Source organism: Salmo salar, chromosome ssa05, assembly GCF_905237065.1.
Source record: "Salmo salar chromosome ssa05, Ssal_v3.1, whole genome shotgun sequence".
NCBI lineage: Eukaryota > Metazoa > Chordata > Actinopteri > Salmoniformes > Salmonidae > Salmo > Salmo salar.
Window position 1 is genome coordinate 78,455,155 of NC_059446.1, and position 19,425 is coordinate 78,474,579.

The 19,425-nt window shown below is 43.7% G+C and overlaps 1 protein-coding gene across 1 annotated transcript in view; it reads right to left on the minus strand.

The window, feature by feature from the left end:
- LOC106574458 (nuclear receptor subfamily 4, group A, member 3) overlaps positions 1-17,192 on the minus strand; it is a 32,357-nt gene extending 15,165 nt beyond the window's left edge. Inside the window, 4 exon segments of the mRNA XM_045719024.1 lie at positions 5,836-6,644; positions 11,093-11,174; positions 12,224-12,376; positions 16,729-17,192. Of these exon segments, the coding sequence (XP_045574980.1) occupies positions 5,836-6,644; positions 11,093-11,156 (873 nt within the window). The 5' untranslated portion in view covers positions 11,157-11,174; positions 12,224-12,376; positions 16,729-17,192.
- Between the last annotated feature and the right edge of the window lie 2,233 nt (positions 17,193-19,425).

Sequence of the window (19,425 nt, forward strand, 5' to 3'; positions counted from 1 at the left end):
TCGTATTTCTAAATGACTACAATTTATTTACATATTCATCTCCCACATAAGGTACTATTTATGTTAACAAAAAGTAATACTTCATTCATTGACTAAAAATGAATACTTATTCAAAAGGAAAATCTCTTTAATTCACATTAGTGAAAATATGTATAACTCACAAATTAAATGACAATAAATCACTAATAACACTCTGCTTACACTACTAATATGAAGGCAATAATGCATGAATTCCCTATTAGATTGAATTAAAGACAATTAGAGATAATGCATTTAACGGTGCGTAAAACACAGAGAACAATATGAAGCTCATCCACTCAGTGTAACTTAATAACTCCCTCTAAGAGACTGGTCCTGGTGAGCATTCATAAACATTAAACATCACCTGCTGATTCCTGTCTCTAACATTAGATGGTGGCCATCACCTGCTGATTCCTGTCTCTAACATTAGATGGTGGCCATCACCTGCTGATTCCTGTCTCTAACATTAGATGGTGGCCATCACCTGCTGATTCCTGTCTCTAACATTAGATGGTGGCCATCACCTGCTGATTCCTGTCTCTAACATTAGATGGTGGCCATCACCTGCTGATTCCTGTCTCTAACATTAGATGGTGGCCATCACCTGCTGATTCCTGTCTCTAACATTAGATGGTGGCCATCACCTGCTGATTCCTGTCTCTAACATTAGATGGTGGCCATCACCTGCTGATTCCTGTCTCTAACATTAGATGGTGGCCATCACCTGCTGATTCCTGTCTCTAACATTAGATGGTGGCCATCACCTGCTGATTCCTGTCTCTAACATTAGATGGTGGCCATCACCTGCTGATTCCTGTCTCTAACATTAGATGGTGGCCATCACCTGCTGATTCCTGTCTCTAACATTAGATGGTGGCCATCACCTGCTGATTCCTGTCTCTAACATTAGATGGTGGCCATCACCTGCTGATTCCTGTCTCTAACATTAGATGGTGGCCATCACCTGCTGATTCCTGTCTCTAACATTAGATGGTGGCCATCACCTGCTGATTCCTGTCTCTAACATTAGATGGTGGCCATCACCTGCTGATTCCTGTCTCTAACATTAGATGGTGGCCATCACCTGCTGATTCCTGTCTCTAACATTAGATGGTGGCCATCACCTGCTGATTCCTGTCTCTAACATTAGATGGTGGCCATCACCTGCTGATTCCTGTCTCTAACATTAGATGGTGGCCATCACCTGCTGATTCCTGTCTCTAACATTAGATGGTGGCCATCACCTGCTGATTCCTGTCTCTAACATTAGATGGTGGCCATCACCTGCTGATTCCTGTCTCTAACATTAGATGGTGGCCATCACCTGCTGATTCCTGTCTCTAACATTAGATGGTGGCCATCACCTGCTGATTCCTGTCTCTAACATTAGATGGTGGCCATCACCTGCTGATTCCTGTCTCTAACATTAGATGGTGGCCATCACCTGCTGATTCCTGTCTCTAACATTAGATGGTGGCCATCACCTGCTGATTCCTGTCTCTAACATTAGATGGTGGCCATCACCTGCTGATTCCTGTCTCTAACATTAGATGGTGGCCATCACCTGCTGATTCCTGTCTCTAACATTAGATGGTGGCCATCACCTGCTGATTCCTGTCTCTAACATTAGATGGTGGCCATCACCTGCTGATTCCTGTCTCTAACATTAGATGGTGGCCATCACCTGCTGATTCCTGTCTCTAACATTAGATGGTGGCCATCACCTGCTGATTCCTGTCTCTAACATTAGATGGTGGCCATCACCTGCTGATTCCTGTCTCTAACATTAGATGGTGGCCATCACCTGCTGATTCCTGTCTCTAACATTAGATGGTGGCCATCACCTGCTGATTCCTGTCTCTAACATTAGATGGTGGCCATCACCTGCTGATTCCTGTCTCTAACATTAGATGGTGGCCATCACCTGCTGATTCCTGTCTCTAACATTAGATGGTGGCCATCACCTGCTGATTCCTGTCTCTAACATTAGATGGTGGCCATCACCTGCTGATTCCTGTCTCTAACATTAGATGGTGGCCATCACCTGCTGATTCCTGTCTCTAACATTAGATGGTGGCCATCACCTGCTGATTCCTGTCTCTAACGTTAGACAGTAGTCGGGAAATGAGCAGATGTGGATAATGTTGTGTAAAAGTTGTTAGGAAAATGTTGTGTAAACGTTGTTAGGAAAATATTGTGTACATGTTGTGTGTTTAATGTTGTGTAAATATTGTGTGGTTAATGGCGTGCTTGTTGTTGTATAATGTTGTACGGATAAGGTTGTATAATCTTTTGTGTATAATGTTGTGTAGATGTTGTGTGTATAATATTGTGTAGATGTTGTGTGTATAATATTGTGTGGATGTTGTGGGGACAATGTTGTGTAGATGAAGTTATACAAATGTTTTCTGGCTGTTTAGCTTTGACTGTCAGGGCTCTGGAATCACTGAAGTGCAGGATAAACATAAATTGTGTGTCTGTGAGGCTGATGTGGGATGTGTCGCAGACGCAGAGCCCACGGCATGAAGCCACACACACACACACACACACACACACACACACACACACACAGCCCCTGGCCTGCAGCCACCAGACACTGCTTTCATTAATTACTAAATAAAAACAAATTGTGAAACTAATTGAAAAGAGGGCTAATTCATTTCCACCTACCACAGGCCTCATTTAATTATCTCTATGTTTGTACCCTCTGTCCCTTTTATTTCTCTGTCTCTTTCTTTTCTTTCTCCCCGTCTCTACTTCTCTCTCTCCTTTTCTATCTAACTAAATAAAACACAGATGACAGGATGAAATGAGATGGACATTAGATCTTGTATTGGATGAGAAATATTTCATTTTACACACACATACAAGAAGTGAAATACGCCCTATGACTAAAAGCAGGCTCCTGAACGATGACATAAGGTACTGAGATGAGTGTGTGTGTGTGTGCGTGCGTGCGTGTGTGTGTGGGATGTGTTATATATGATGTGAGATAACTGTCATAAGAGACCGAACGGAAACTGTAGAGGAAGAAAATGTATAATACTGGAGGAATTAATTTTTAACAAACCACATGTATTTTTATTGCTTTAAAACATTATTGGTTACAACCTTTTCATTCCAACGTTATTTAAACCGGGAAGTTCCATCAAACTTTTTCAAGGGAGAAGTTTGAACAGTTACTGTACTTATGCCCAGTGTTACGATATGGATGTGATCCCTCCTCCATGGATAACCTAGCTGTGGGATTGGGTGAATTATTTAGCTCTCTGTATTTTGGTGAATACAGTGAGGGAAAAAGTATTTGATCCCCTGATGATTTTGTACGTTTGCCCACTGACAAAGAAAGGATCAGTCTATAATTTTAATGGTAGGTTTATTTGAACAGTGAAAGACAGAATAACAACAAAAAAATCCTGAAAAACGCACGTCAAAAATATTATAAATTGATTCGCATTTTAACGAGGGAAATAAGTATTTGACCCCCTCTCAATCAGAAAGATTTCTGGCTCCCAGGTGTCTTTTATACAGGTAACAAGCTGAGATTAGGAGCACACTCTTAAAGGGAGTGCTCCTAACCGCAGCTTGTTACCTGTAAAAAGACACCTGTCCACAGAAGCAATCAATCAATCAGATTCCAAACTCTCCACCATGGCCAAGACCAAAGAGCTCTCCAAGGATGTCAGGGACAAGATTGTAGACCTACACAAGGCTGGAGTGGGCTACAAGACCATCGCCAAGCAGCTTGGTGAGAGGGTGACAACAGTTGGTGCGATTATTCGCAGATGGAAGAAACACAAAAGAACTGTCAATCTCCCTCGGCCTGGGGCTCCATGCAAGATCTCACCTCGTGGAGTTGCAATGATCATGAGAACGGTGAGGAATCAGCCCAGAACTACACGGGAGGATCTTGTCAATGATCTCAAGGCAGCTGGGACCATAGTCACCAAGAAAACAATTGGTAACACACTACACCGTGAAGGACTGAAATCCTGCAGCGCCCGCAAGGTCCCCCTGCTCAAGAAAGCACATATACATGCCCGTCTGAAGTTTGCCAATGAACATCTGAATGATTCAGAGGACAACTGGGTGAAAGTGTTGTGGTCAGATGAGACCAAAATGGAGGTCTTTGGCATCAACTCAACTCACCGTGTTTGGAGGAGGAGGAATGCTGCCTATGACCCCAAGAACACCATCTCCACCGTCAAACATGGAGGTGGAAACATTATGCTTTGGGGGACAGGACAACTTCACCGCATCAAAGGGATGATGGACGGGGCCATGTACCGTCAAATCTTGGGTGAGAACCTCCTTCCCTCAGCCAGGGCATTGAAAATGGGTCGTGGATGGGTATTCCAGCATGACAATGACCCAAAACACACGGCCAAGGCAACAAAGGAGTGGCTCAAGAAGAAGCACATTAAGGTCCTGGAGTGGCCTAGCCAGTCTCCAGACCTTATATCCCATAGGGAGCTGAAGTTGCCAAACGTCAGTTGAGTTGCCAAACGTCAGCCTCGAAACCTTAATGAGGTGGAGAAGATCTGCATAGAGGAGTGGGACAAAATCCCTCCTGAGATGTGTGCAAACCTGGTGGCCAACTACAAGAAACGTCTGACCTCTGTGATTGCCAACAAGGGTTTTGCCACCAAGTACTAAGTCATGTTTTGCAGAGGTGTCAAATACTTATTTCCCTCATTAAAATGCAAATCAATTTATAACATTTTTGACATGCTTTTTTCTGGATTTTCTTTGCTGTTATTCTGTCTCTCACTGTTCAAATAAACCTACCATTACAATTATAGACTGATCATTTCTTTGTCAGTGGGCAAACGTACAAAATCAGCAGGGGATCAAATACTTTTTTCCCTCACTGTATGTTGTTATCCAATTGTCTTCCTAGTCCTCTTTCTCTCTCTCTCTTTCTCTCTCTGGTTGAAGGGTCTCCCAGCTCAACAGAGAGACTAAGGAAATGAGAGAGAGATAGAGAGAGAAAGAGAAAAGAGAGAGACAAGAGTATTTCTCTTTCTATCTGTCTCTCTCTCTGTCTAACTCTCTCCATCTCACTCTCTCGCTCTCTCTCTCTCTTTATCTCTCTCTCTTTCTCTCTCTCTCTCTCTCTTTATCTCTCTCTCTCATGAGCTGGACTTTTAGCAGCCACTGTATTTTTATCGCACCCCGCTGTCACGACACACACACAACCTTTCTGCCCTGCTGGTTGCCTGGGGAGACGACCCTCACAGGCGCCGTGGCAACTCCTCAGACGATTTAGAGAGCACTCAATGAACAACAGAATGAGAGAGAGAGGGAGAGCGAGAGAGAGAGAGAGAGAGGGGCACAGTCCTCCTCCAAGCTCTGCATTAAAGAGAGACTGGTGTAACTCTTGAGGCATGTTCAAATTCGAGGGCTCAGGGTACTGCAAGCCAACAACCTCCAACAACCTCCAGCTCACTAAATGATCATTGTGACGCCTCTATGGATCAGATCCCACCTGAACATGGCCCTAATATTAACATAGAACAGATCCAGGGAGAGCGAGAGGGAGAGCGAGAGCGAGAGGGAGAGCGAGAGAGAGAGAGAGAGAGAGAGAGAGAGAGAGAGAGAGAGAGAGAGAGAGAGAGAGAGAGAGATAGAGAGAGAGAGAGAGAGAGAGAGAGAGAGAGAGAGAGAGAGAGAGAGAGAGAGAGAGAGAGAGAGAGAGAGAGAGAGAGAGAGAGAGAGAGAGATGTAACAGAGGTAACAGAGAAGAATAGCATGAGAGATGCTCATGGGGTGTCATCAGGTGAGTGTGAGGTGGTGTGTTTCAGGTGGTCTTACCTTGAAGAAGCCTTTGCAGCCCTCGCAGGTGCGTACGCCGTAGTGCTGGCAGGCAGCGTTGTCGCCACACACGGCACAGGTGCCCTCTCCTGGGGGGCCGCGATGGGGGGGCGAGGGCAGGCGGTCCCCCAGCAGAGGGTTACAGGACCCCAGCGCCAGAGAACGGAAGGCCAGTCCTCCCGGGCCCCCCGGACCCCCAACCCCGCGGTGCAGCTGGTACAGGTGCTGTTCCAGGGGCGGGCCGTGGGGGTGGGGGGGCACTGAGGAGGACGAGGAAGAGGATGAGGAGGAAGAGCGAGGCAGCCCCCCTCCCAGCCCCTCGTACCCCCCACTGTGGGGAGGGGAGTGCTGATAGAAGTGGGGGAAGCGAGCGGACTTGAGGGGGCCGTGGGAGGGGGGCTGCAGAGAGAGGTGGGGGGAGTCATCCCAGAGGAAGGAGGAGCCAGGCTGGGGGGCGAGAGAGGGGGTGGTGGGGGTGGACGGAGGAGACTGTTTAAAGTACATGGAGGAGGAGGGCAAGGTGTCAGGTTGTGGGTAGGACTCCTCCTCCTTCTTGATAAGCGGCCTATGAGAGGGCATCTGGTATAGGCAGGAGGACTTGGGCTCGTAGCTCCCCTCAACAAACACGTTGAAGCTGGGCAGAGAGGTGGTGGCGGCCGCCGAGATCTCACCCCCACCCAAGTCCAACTTGGTATAGTCCGGGGTCATGAGGTCAGAGCTGTAGCTGTCGCCCTGGTAACCAAAGGACTGGGCGGAGTAGGACGAGCCTGGAGGTGCGGGCCCATACTGTGCCTGCACACAAGGCATGTCTACAGAGAAGGATTGGAGGATAGAGAGAAAGAGACAGAGAGAGAGAGAGAGAGAGAGAGAGAGAGAGAGAGAGAGAGAGAGAATCAAGTTGATGTGTTATATACAGAATTAAAACATCAACATTGTAGTGATAGTGAGAGTGTAAACGTGTGTGTGAGAATGTTGGGGAGCTGATGGACACAGTTTGGTGCTGAAACCCACAAAACAGCAGGATCTCCTCCCTATTTATGACGTTGATTATTTTTGCAGTTAACAGATGCACATAATGCAATAGTATGAAACATGTGAGGAAGCTGTTAGTGTGTTGTTAGTGTAATTCCCTTAATATAACACTCATTAGCCAATTAGTCAAGCAAATAAAAACATGTCAGCCAATCGGTGAAGCAGATAAAAACACATTAGCCAATCAGTGAAGCTAAGCTCAGCGGTTCTTGTTCACTCGGCAGGAAACGGAAGAAAACGTTTTGGAATGTACCTTAACTTGTCCAATAACAACTGTCTTTTTTTTATAATTTCAAAACTTTTTATTCCGTTTTCTCCTACTGAATGAGCCCCAGATTGAACCCCCATCCACTTTGCAGTCAACACACCTGGTCATAATCACCCACAGCCATACATACAACCACACACACACACACAACGCAACCCTCACTCCTGCACAGCTAAACTGTAGGAGCAGTTTGTTAGTGTGTAAGGTGTGTGAGGAGCTGTGTGTGTGTGTGTGTGTGTGTGTGTGTGTGTGTGTGTGTGTGTGTGTGTGTGTGTGTGTGTGTGTGTGTGTGTGTGTGTGTGTGTGTGTGTGTGTGTGTGTGTGTGTGTGTGTGTGTGTGTGTGTGTGTGTGTGTGTCTTGCCCTAGTTTATCTGTCGTTTGTTGACTAAATGAGGCCTGTATCATTAAATGTAAATGGACCCCTCATGGTGCTGGACCCTTACTAACTCTGGCCTCTAAAACAACCAGCCACACACATGTTCTGTCACATACTGCCATGACAAGCTCAAAGATAGGATGGGGAACTGTGAGTGTGCGCGTGTGTGTACACAATGAATCTAGAGAGAGGTTAAATATCATAACGACCTCCGTCTTAGACTGGGGATCACACACACAGCCCACAATGTAACCACAAATGAATAATATTAATAATAATAATAACAACAATAATTTATACAGTTGAAGTCGGAAGTTTACATACACCTTAGCCAAATACATTTAAACTCGGTTTTTCACAATTCCTCACATTTAATCCTACTAAAAATTCCCTGTTTTAGATCAGTTAGGATCACCACTTTATTTTAAGAATGTGAAATGTCAGAATAATAGTAGAGAGAATGATTTATTTCAGCTTTTATTTCTTTCAGCACATTCCCAGTGGGTCAGAAGTTTACATACACTCAATTAGTATTTGGTAGCATTGCTTTTAAATTGTTTAACTTGGGTCAAACGTTTCGGGTAGCCTTCCACAAGCTTCCCACAATAAGTTGGGTGAATTTTGGCCCATTCCTCCTGACAGAGCTGGTGTAACTGAGTCAGGTTTGAAAGCCTCCTTGCTCGCACACGCTTTTGCAGTTCTGCCCACAAATTTTATATGGAACTGAAGTCAGGGCTTTGTGATGGCCACTCCAATACCTTGACTTTGTTGTCCTTAAGTCATTTTGCCACAACTTTGAAAGTATGCTTGGGGTCATTGTCCATTTGGAAGACCCATTTGCGACTAAGCTTTAACTTCCTGACTGATGTCTTGAGATGTTGCTTCAATATATCCACATCATTTTCCTTCCTCATGATGCCATCTATTTTGTGAAGGGCATCGGTCCCTCCTGCAGCAAAGCACCCCCACAACATGATGCTGCCACCCCCGTGCGTCACGGTTGGGATGGTGTTCTTCGGCTTTTTTATGGCGGTTTTGGAGCAATGGCTTCTTCCTTGCTGAGCGGCCTTTCAGTTTATGTTGATATAGGAAACGTTTTACTGTGAATATAGATACTTTTGTACCTGTTTCCTCCAGCATCTTCACAAGGTCCTTTGCTGTTGTTCTGGGATTGATTTGCACATTTCGCACCAAAGTATGTTCATCTCTAGGAGACAGAACACGTCTCCTTCCTGAGCAGTATGACGGCTGCGTGGTCCCATGGTGTTTATACTTGCATACTATTGTTCGTACAGATGAACGTGTTACTTTCAGGTGTTTGGAAATTGCTCCCAATGATGAAACAGACTTGTGGAGGTCTTGGCTGATTTCTTTTGATTTTCCCATGATGTCAAGCAAAGAGGCACTGAGTTTGAAGGTAGGCCTTGAAATACATCCACAGGTACACCTCCAATTGACTCAAATGATGTCAATTAGCCTACCAGAATCTTCTAAAGCCATGACATAATTTTCTGGAATTTTCCAAGCTGTTTAAAGGCACAGTCAAGTTAATGTATGTAAACCTCTGACCCACTGGAATTGTGATACAGTGAGTTTTAAGTGAAATAATCTGTAAACAATTGTTGGAAAAATTAGTTATGTCATGCACAAAGTCGATGTCCTAACTGACTTGCCAAAACTGAAGATTGTTAACAAGAAATTTGTGGAGTGGTTGAAAAACGAGTTTTAATGACTTCAACCTAAGTGTATGTAAACTTCCGACTTCAACTGTAGTTATCTATTGCTGATCAATATTAAAACCTGCTTTTGATGGAGATTAAAACATCTCAAGACATTTTCCACCTCTTTAGAGAGGCAGAGGTGAGACTGGGCTCTAATGTATTAGCCTACCTGTGTGTGTGTGTGTGTGTGTGTGTGTGTGTGTGTGTGTGTGTGTGTGTGTGTGTGTGTGTGTGTGTGTGTGTGTGTGTGTGTGTGTGTGTGTGTGTGTGTGTGTGTGTGTGTGTGTGTGTGTGTTTAGTATGTGCCCAGGGTTTGTGGTGTTTGTTCTTCGCTCTCGAGAAGGGAACTGTCAACAGCGCGAGGTTCCCATTGACGCTCTGCGCGCGCTGTGCCGTAATCGTCTTGTTCCCACGCGTCATATTTATTTAGTCAAATATGGGACTTATCAAGCCTACTACCATCATTTTTCTTTCACGCCTCCTTTCCTCTGCGGACTCTAACAACTGTGTACATTTGCCCTACGCACATTGCGCAGGCACAAACGTAACTAAATGACATATTTATTAAGTCCGTTTTGAACAGTGAACACAATATAACTGTACATTTTGGCTATGTGGCATGACTCACACCTTACAGCAGGAGACACCTATATTAGAGACAGAGATACAGATGTCACCATGGGTGAGCCGCAGGGCTAAAGTGTAACCATGGGGACGCACGAGAGACACGAGGTCAGGGGGGAGTTTGGAGGTCTGACTCAAACTTTCTCAGAGTGCGCGAGTTCCATCCGTCTGGAAAGGAGTGGGCGAGCACGGCTGCACTCGAGCAACCGCCAGAGTTTTATCTTATTTCTATGACGGCCTCGCGAGTGACCCAGGCAGTTGCACTACCCACGCGGAAACAGGTCTACAGGTGTACAGAGAGAAAGGGGGTTTGTAACTGCCTGTCTTCAAGGGGAGAAAAGGAAGAGAGGGAGATTTTTCCTGGGCCTGTCCAACAGTGTGTTTAATTCCAATTGAAACGCCTCCTTATAAGACTACACCTACCTTGCCTGAAGTCAAACGCACACATGCACGTATGGACACACACCCACTCACACACATAGTGATGATGTTAACACAATCTAACTGATGTGTGTACCTTCTCCTCACCGTGCCCCTATGCACACACATCTACTTCTGAGTAAACACACACACACACACACACACACACCACACACACACACACATTCAGACAATGCAGTGTCATGTTAAGACCAAGCCAGAAGCACTCTAATGACACCAGATTATATCCCAAAAACCTAAAACCCCCTTTTCATTCAAACACCAGACGTCCACCTGACAGCAAGTGTGTGGTGTGTGAGTGTGTATGTGTCAGTGAAGAATGTGTGTGTATGCGTGTACAACATGCATGAGTATTTGAGTGCATGCATGTGTGAGTGTGTGCTTAAGCTACATGTGTGTTAAACAGTGAGGGTTCAGGACAGACAAGCCAGGCAGATAAATGCTACCAGCTCTCAGTCTCACCACTGAATTAGACGTTCATCCACATACTCAAACGTCATATTTCGAAGTTGTCCCAAACTTCAAATTTCTTGTGTTTAAGGTTAAGATTAGACAATTAGACAAACTCCGAAATGTTAAATTTTGGGTAAAGTTCAGACATTAACTTTGAATGGTTAAAGTAAAGTTAAGGTTTGGGATAGGCTTAAAACAAAAATATCGAAAACAACTTCCACGTCATCTCCCCACTTGCACAGACATGGATGGAAGTTGAATACTGAATTTTATAACGGGTGACCTGGCTGGATAAGCGTGTGTGTGTGTGGTATGATGATCAGAGAGAAGCAGTCTCTAACCTCGAGGTGTGCATTTCAACTGGACACAATGCATCCGTTCCAAAAACTGAGCGTGCTTGTTCATTGTCAGAATGCCATAGATCTAACAAACAAGACATGAAGTGCATAAGTAAATACATAATACATTCTATCGATCAAGGAAACATTCAGAAGTTGTAAATATATATATATATTTATATATTTATTTCTTCTTCTTCTTCTTCTTTTTTTCTTTAAAGTTGATTTTAATGGACACTCATATGGGCAGACCTGATAATTGTACCAAAATATTACAGTCAAAACACACACACACACGCAGATTGAAACAGATTGATAGCAGACAGCGATTTGAGACATTCGATGTAAATCTTATTTTGTGTGTTGGTTTTTGGACGGGTATTGACCCGCACATGCGTAAACCGCTTGTTCACATTCATGAAATGTACCAGTATGTAAACTTGATATAAATACAGGTATGATGCAGAAACCCAGAACGGGGTTTTGTCCTTGAGGCTGTGGTCGCATCTAACCGCAGGCTCGAGGGCCCCATGTGTCCGTATACGGGCGGGACAGCCTACCTTTATCACCTTAATCTATCAGGAGAAAATACATGTGCTTTTAAATTAGCCAACTTTATTTTGACCTCCAAGGTTTAAGACGTTTAACCTCATTAAGTTCATTAAGCAGATCGATATCTACAGATTTGACTAATTAGATTTTTTGGTCCTGCTTTTAAAGTCGGTGTGTCTAGTTTCAGAAGACTATTTCCGTCCCCATATCTGCAGATGGAAATGTCAACTCGCGCGCACTCCCTGACACAACACGTTTAGAATTATAAATCAGAACTGACTTGGAATATATTAAATTACCATTTAGACCATACAATATCGGTTAAATTAAAATAATAAATTATGTTGTTGGTCTAAACTATATGGTTTGTTATATAAACATTTCTAAATATATAGGCCTAATATTGTACTTAATAAAATAAACGCACTATAGACCTAGAGTGAGATACAGCTGACTGAATGAAGAAACACATGGCAGACTAATAGTTTGAAAACTACACGTGCATTTGAAACAGGTTTTAAAAGCACCAACTCAGGACAGGTGCGACGACGACCCGGGCCGGTTCCCGGTGTTTTTCAGTACCTGGTGTGAAAGCCTCGCGCTGAATGGTGTTCTGTGTGGGGGGCTGGGGACTGGTGCGACTGTGGTGGGGGACCGGGAGCGGGGAGGACTCGAAGGGACTGTCCGGTAGCCGGGGCTCTGAGCTCGGCTGGGCGCGCTCTTCCGAACCCGGGTCTGGAGGAAAGAAACATCGGGTCACAACCAGAGACATGGGAACTCCCAAAGCACACCGACACGCATGACATAGCTTACTGCACAAGTACAATACAATCACAAAGAGCTGAATAAAGTCGCACAGAATATAGCCTACACAAGATTACCCGGATGGAACAAAACGCACAGAAATTAAAACACGAACTGAATAAAATTAATTCTCAGTAATGTGTGGGAAAACCAGCAGGCGTAGAGGTGTGATGCAGAATAAAAGGTCAGACCTAGAAAGAGAGAACCGCAGACATGCGACAGAAGAATGGAGGAATATACATTATTATAAGTACAATTATACAACAATTTAGCAAATAAAAAATCTGCAAACATCCCATAGCGCTCGTTGAATGAATGCTTCACCAAATACAGAAGTGAACAGATATTATCTATAACCTCTCTATATCATTTCGCCTACAACTCAGAAATAGGGCAATAATTTTTGAATTCCAATATCAACTCTTATAAAAGTAAAATATTGAAGATTGATGAGAATAGACTAAAATAATATAGACTCAAATAAAAACTTGAATCACTTCACCTGAGAGCAGCATAAAAATAATATCTAAATATAACAATTATCTATATCGTGAAATATCATATGAATTTATTCAATTATCGTATTAACACTTTTTCAAACAAACAATAATATTAAATGAAACTAGTTATTTGCAATTCATAAAACAAGTGTCTTCAAAAGAGCATGGCTATCAATTTGTTCAAATTGCCGGTGGTTCATTCCCGCGCTAGTCTGAGGCTCATGCACTACAGGTCTCATGGTTCAAAGGGGTTCCTTATTGGAAAGAGAAAATAGGTTACAATATCCACCTTAGTAAGTTCTGAATCTCAGAACCCGAAACGTCTCCGCTCTCAGTGCGTCTTGCTGCCAGCCAGAGCACAGCTCACCACAGACAAGAGATTTCACAGCGCCTAGCGCCCCCTCTCTGCAGCACTCACCTACAAACACTGACCCATACCCGGACTAATTCTCTCCACTAAACCGGGGACCAGTCCTCTCTCTCCGGACTCATTCTCTGAACCGTCCCGGCCGGGAGACATGCAGTCTGTTTGGAGATCACTGTACCGCTGAACTCTGTTTGGATAGGTTCTTAACATTATCACTTTTCCAATAGGCCAGCGGGCTGACAAAATCTAAAACTATAGCCTAGGGATCTAACACGTTTTTTATTGTTGCTTTGTCTGACATGTTTCTATGCCTATTATTCACTCAATGTCTGGATACACACATTTAGTCCTCACCAGGATACAGACATTTAGTCCTCACCAGGATACAGACATGTAGTCCTCACCAGGATACAGACATGTAGTACTCACCAGGATACAGACAGTCGCTTCTCTCAATCTCTCAATCTCTACCACACCAGAATGCTTGGCTAATCAGGAGAGGAAATGTAATATTCTGTCTCAATTGTTTATACTTCATAGACATGGAGCTCATTGTATTCAATGACATTATTTGTTATTTGTTTTGTAATTCAGTGTGCTGTGGTAATAGATAATATTGAATCGGTGTCAGACCGACATAAAGCAAATAGCCTGTAACGCTTTTGAGAGCAAAAAGGCTATATGCATTTTACGCTTTTTAAAATAGCCAATTTTTTTACGAAATAATGTTAACCTTTATTTAACCAGGAAAAGCTCATTGTGACCCATAGTCTATTTTTCAAGGGAGACCTGGCCAATACAATACAGAATTAAAACATACAACAATACAATTCAACAACATGATCCAGCCTAAAAAAAGCATTTACACTCCTCTGTAACAGTCTCCCATCAACATACAGAGATATGTAGACAAAAGGGCTACGAAAAAAGCTACAATTGCACTGGTCTGTGTGTGTCCATAATGTGAACACAGGGCAGAAGGGTCTCCTCTCTCTCTCTGTTTCTCTCTCTCGAGCCGGCCGGTGGGTGCTGGGCCGAGCGTCCCGGTAACCTAGAGAACTGCGAAAGAGCCGTGAAGCACGCGCCCCAAAGCGCCGGTATAGCCCCCCACGCCAATAAGCCAGTCAGCGCGAGGCTTCCAGCAAACAGAGAGAGAAAAGAGAGGAGATAAAGGAGGGCTGGAGAAATATACAAGTACAGTAAATTAGCCCTGAGGAGAGAGGCTGTCAAAAAGAGGAGACTGTGTTTGTGTTTGTGTGTGTGTGTGTGTTTCTGTCTACACACCCAAAACCAATTTTAACCGCCTGAGAGAAACTCATACCACACATCTCATAGTGAAAGATACCAATTCTGGCCTTCAAAGAAATGATATGGACCAGAGACTGCTGTGTGAATAGGAGATGCAAACGTTTAATTTAACTTGGTCGACATATTTGAGAATCTGACTGATTCCTAAATGTAAAAAAAAGTAGGGTGTTGGTCTGGGGGTCCAACCTGGTCTCAGAGTATGTAGTATTATTCTGTAGTAAATCTGAGGCACTCCACTTAGTATGATATGTTATGTTGCAAATGGTATTAATTTCTGGATGTCCATCAGCCATTTCTTATGATATGTTATGAATTACAAGTGTCCTACAGTGTGTTACGAATTTGCAAAACATACAATAAGTTATGATTTTGCAAAATGTATGACATGTTACGAATTCCAATTTATTGTGGCTAAAGTTAGCTAGGTGGCTAATGCTAACATTAGCTAGCTGGCTAGCGTTAGGTAGGCTAGGGGTTAGGGGTTAAGGTTAAGATTAGAAGTTAGGCTAAAGGGTTAAGGTTAGGGAATGGGTTAGCTACAGGGTTAAGGTTGGGTTTAGGGTTAGGAAAAGAGTTAGCTAACATGCCAAGGATTTGCAAAGTAGCTAAAAAATATTAAGTAGTAGGAAAGTTGCTAATTAGCTAAAATGCTAAAGTTGTCCATGATGAGATTGGAACACGCAACCTTTGGGTTGCTAGACATTTACATTATACGCCCACCCATCCACACTAACCATCTTTCATTTTTTCCTTAAGTAACCAACGGTCTTATGTAACTATACCAAACATAACACATCATACTCATTTGAGTGTCCTGGATTTACATCTACTATGTTATGTCTAGTCTATGATACCAGACTGGGTGGTCAGACCAACCTTAAGCCTCACTTCGAGTCATGGACCTCCTTGCTCCAGGATGACATTTAGGTCAAGATCCACGTTCAATGGCAATAACTTCAACTTCAGAAAGAGGCAAGGCTATAGATCAAACATTGACATTGTTAATGTCAATATTTGTTTCCCCTAATCATGTGAGCAATAATGTGAGCAATGACAGGCCTGTCTAATTCAGAAAAGGCACATGCTACACACAGACAGACATTTAGAGAGACAGTCAGAAATACAAACACACAGACAGACAGACAGACAGACAGACAGTGTGACAGAGGACATTTAAGGTTGGTCACCAGCTGTACTAGTGTTTATAAAACAAGATGTTTTATTTTGTAGGCATATAATCACACTGTTTGTTCTAAACTAGGAGAAACCTACCTGTTGGGATAAATGATGTCAACATAAATCATTTGAAATTAAACTAAGGCTGCCTGCATGTTCTTCTGCAACTTGCAGTCAGATTTATTTCAATAATATAAAATCGTCTCATGAAAAACTCTCATATGTAAGATGTCTGTACTATAGGCCCAGGGCTAAAATTCACCCTGCACACGGACCAACAAGCTCTCAGGGTTTTACCAATTCAACTATTCCCGTATAGCCGGGAATAAATGGCGAGGTATTAGTCTGACACACTCACTCACACACGTACAGCAAACTATGTGTTTTGTTTTATAACTATTGCAAAGGCATCAAACATGATGTCCACATAAAGCTGAATTAATACACAATCATGTCCTTTATAACAGTGGAGATAATAAGAGCCTTGATGTCAGCCCTCCTCTACTCTCAGCCTGTCTGCCTGTCTGTCTGTGTTCTTCACTCAGCTCCATTAGTGCCCAATACTGCCTATGTCTCCCACTTCATTGTCTGACTGAGAGGCATCCATTTCCATGACAACCACAAAGAATATGATAACTTCCTTCAGCAAATTAAATTCAAATTCGGTTCCATCTGCCCTCGGTGACACCAAACACACACACCGAGGTTCCCGAGCTCACGAGTTTGCCAAATCAACAGGTCATCATGCACGAGAAAGTTAAAGACAGCGCTCGTGTTTTAACAATATAACAAACCGGTGTGCAGGGGAACCTACAACTAACTATGTTTCTCTATGAGACCAATAGTCTAGTAGCCTAATGTAATAATTAATTAAGTGGTCTTTAGAAATGAGAGAAAGACATTAATTCCCAGAAGTAAAGACAGTAACTTACTTGTTTGCTGTAGCGGTTCCGTCTTTACATGTGTTATTAACCCAACATAAAGTCTCCTGTATAGATCCAGAATAATTACAAAAATTACCAAAGCTGCTGAAAAGTAACACGTATATTTGCAGAACTCGTTGAGGATGAAGCGACAGAAGAAAAAAAAGTTATTCTTTCTTTTTGTTTTTCCTTTTAATTATTCTAAAGGAAAGTAGGCTAGAATATAGTCCGATGTGTGTTTTAAAAGTGTGTTTCAGAGTGATCCTGTGTATGTGCCAGTGATGATGCGCGCAGATGTAAAGCCGTAGTGCGGGATTGTTTATGCGCGCGGTCTGAGGGAGAAAGTCTAATACAGCATTTATGTGAGTCTGCCTCCTCATAGAGCGCCTGGTATGCGCTACGTCAATGTGACGCCATGGGAGAGGTGACGTCACTCACTGTAGAGCTCCCTCGGCCCGGCCTCGCCGTACAGTACTAGACACATAAGCCCCGCACGCTGTGTGCCAGAAAAAGAGCGAGAGGGAGAGAGAGAGACGGATGGTTGAGTGAGAGCGAGTTGATCTTATGATTTCACGAATGAATAGTTCCAGAAATGCCCAGGCGAGGGCGAGAAAGTGCCTACTGTACATGTAGTTTTTTCCATTACATTCTGGTAGTTGCGCATTAATTTCCGGGATCTGAAACCGTTTTTTATTAAGCATTTTCCACCATAATAGTTTATATATAATCTATTAATTTGTCATTTTTGTATTTTATTTTTGAAACCTTATTTTACCAGGTAAGATGACTGAGAACACATTCTCATTTACAGCAAGGACCTGGGGAATAGTTACAGGGGAGAGGAGAGGGGAAGAATGAGCCAACTGTTCATAACAGTCTGTAAACAGGCTACTCCATTATGTAGGCCTATCAAACTATTTCAGCTCTTTAAACCAGACCACCCTGCCACACCACATCATCAGCCACATATGTCAAGTGGGTATCATTTTTTAAGAAGAATAATTTTTCCTCTTATGAAGTGCAAATAACTGAGCATTAAACAAATGAAATCAGTAACCTAATGAACATCAGCATGCAAATGGTATTAGGTTGTTTGATGTGACACATACTCAAGAGCTCCTACAGAGCCCACTGATGATGAGAAGTTTGATGAGTACAGCAAACATAGCCTGTTTGCATTTCACTTCACACACAATGGAAACCTTGTTTTCCCTATCCAATCCAGTCAGTGTTGACCTAATAGGAAAGACGGAGTGCTCCTGCAGGAACGCATCACTTGGGGGGGGGTGGGGTGGGGGGGGGGGGGGGTGGGCAGACAGACCTAGGATTACAAAAGCACAACAAAGCTTCCCAGTCAACAGAGTTTCTCAGACAATCCCCCAGGCCTATTGCCATATAGAGATAAATAGAGTTAACTTGAACATGAACCCAAACACATCACTGGCCTAAAGGCTAAAGCAAGGTCTCCGTATTGACTGATTGCCCTCTCCCCTCCACATTCCACTTCTTCACCCCTCCAACTCTTCTCTCCACGTTCCACCTCTCCTCCACATTCCACCCCTTCACCTTGCTTCCTCACCTTTCCTCAACATGTCTTTTCCACCTGACCCTTCTACCTTTCTTCCTTACCACCTCTCCTCCTCAACCCTCCAACTCTCCTCCACACCACTCCAACACTCCTTCACACCTCTCCACCTCTCCTGCTCACCCCTAAACCTCTCCTTCTTACCCTCCACCTTACCTCCTCACTCCTCCACCTCTCCCCCACATTTCTCCATCTCCGTTCTCCAATTGCCTTTTCCATGCCTCTCCATGCCTCTCCTCAAGTTTGTCAGGCTTTTAACAAGCTGTGAAACAACAGCCTGTTAAAAACATGTCCAAGTTCACTTCAATACATGTTACACTGTACTTACAGGAATAATTACACTGTAATAAGGGCACAGTAATGTAATGTGTTACCAAAAGTTTTTATTGGCGCTGATCATTTAATAAGACAATAGCCTAGCCTACTGTACAAATACTGTATAATGATTTTGTGTGAGCCTTCCCATGAAAGAGCCAGGTCTGTGTGTGCGTAGTGGTTATTCTCGACTAGAGTCTCGGCGCAGCCATCAAACTCAACAATAAACGAGGCAGCTGGAGCCACTGAGAACAGTAAATCAACGACAGCCAATCACTAGACGCGTATTTCTTGGCCACGTTCTGATCCTGGCCAATGATCAGCCCCCGGAGGCGGGGTCAGGGCTTGACGCACTGAAGCGCGTGATTGACGCAAGCGCTGTAGCTAAATTTAGATGCTGGCGCAGCGGCTGTGTGAGATAGCAGAGGGCCCAATTCATTGTGCCGGGGCGAGACCGACTATTTTAGAGATGTGATTGTGATCCAGCCAAGCCAAATATAGTCGTGGACAGGTATTTTTAGCGGAAAGCGTGTCCCTGCTTCTACTTGGCAGAGGGCAACCTGTCGATATCCCTGATCTGGCTACTACGGTACTTGGGTACCTGGAAGCGATTGAGATAGGCTGGCTAACTAAATTAGCCGTGTAGGAAACTAATGTTGGCGAGTTAATTAAGCCGGGGATAGTTTTACAGTCAGGTGACCGTCGGGCTGAAAGAGAAAGTAGATGGTTTATCAGAGTCGTGCTGTGTGCAACTGGAGAGCATTAGTCAGTTCTCTCCAGTCCAGTTTACGGGTTTATATCCAAGC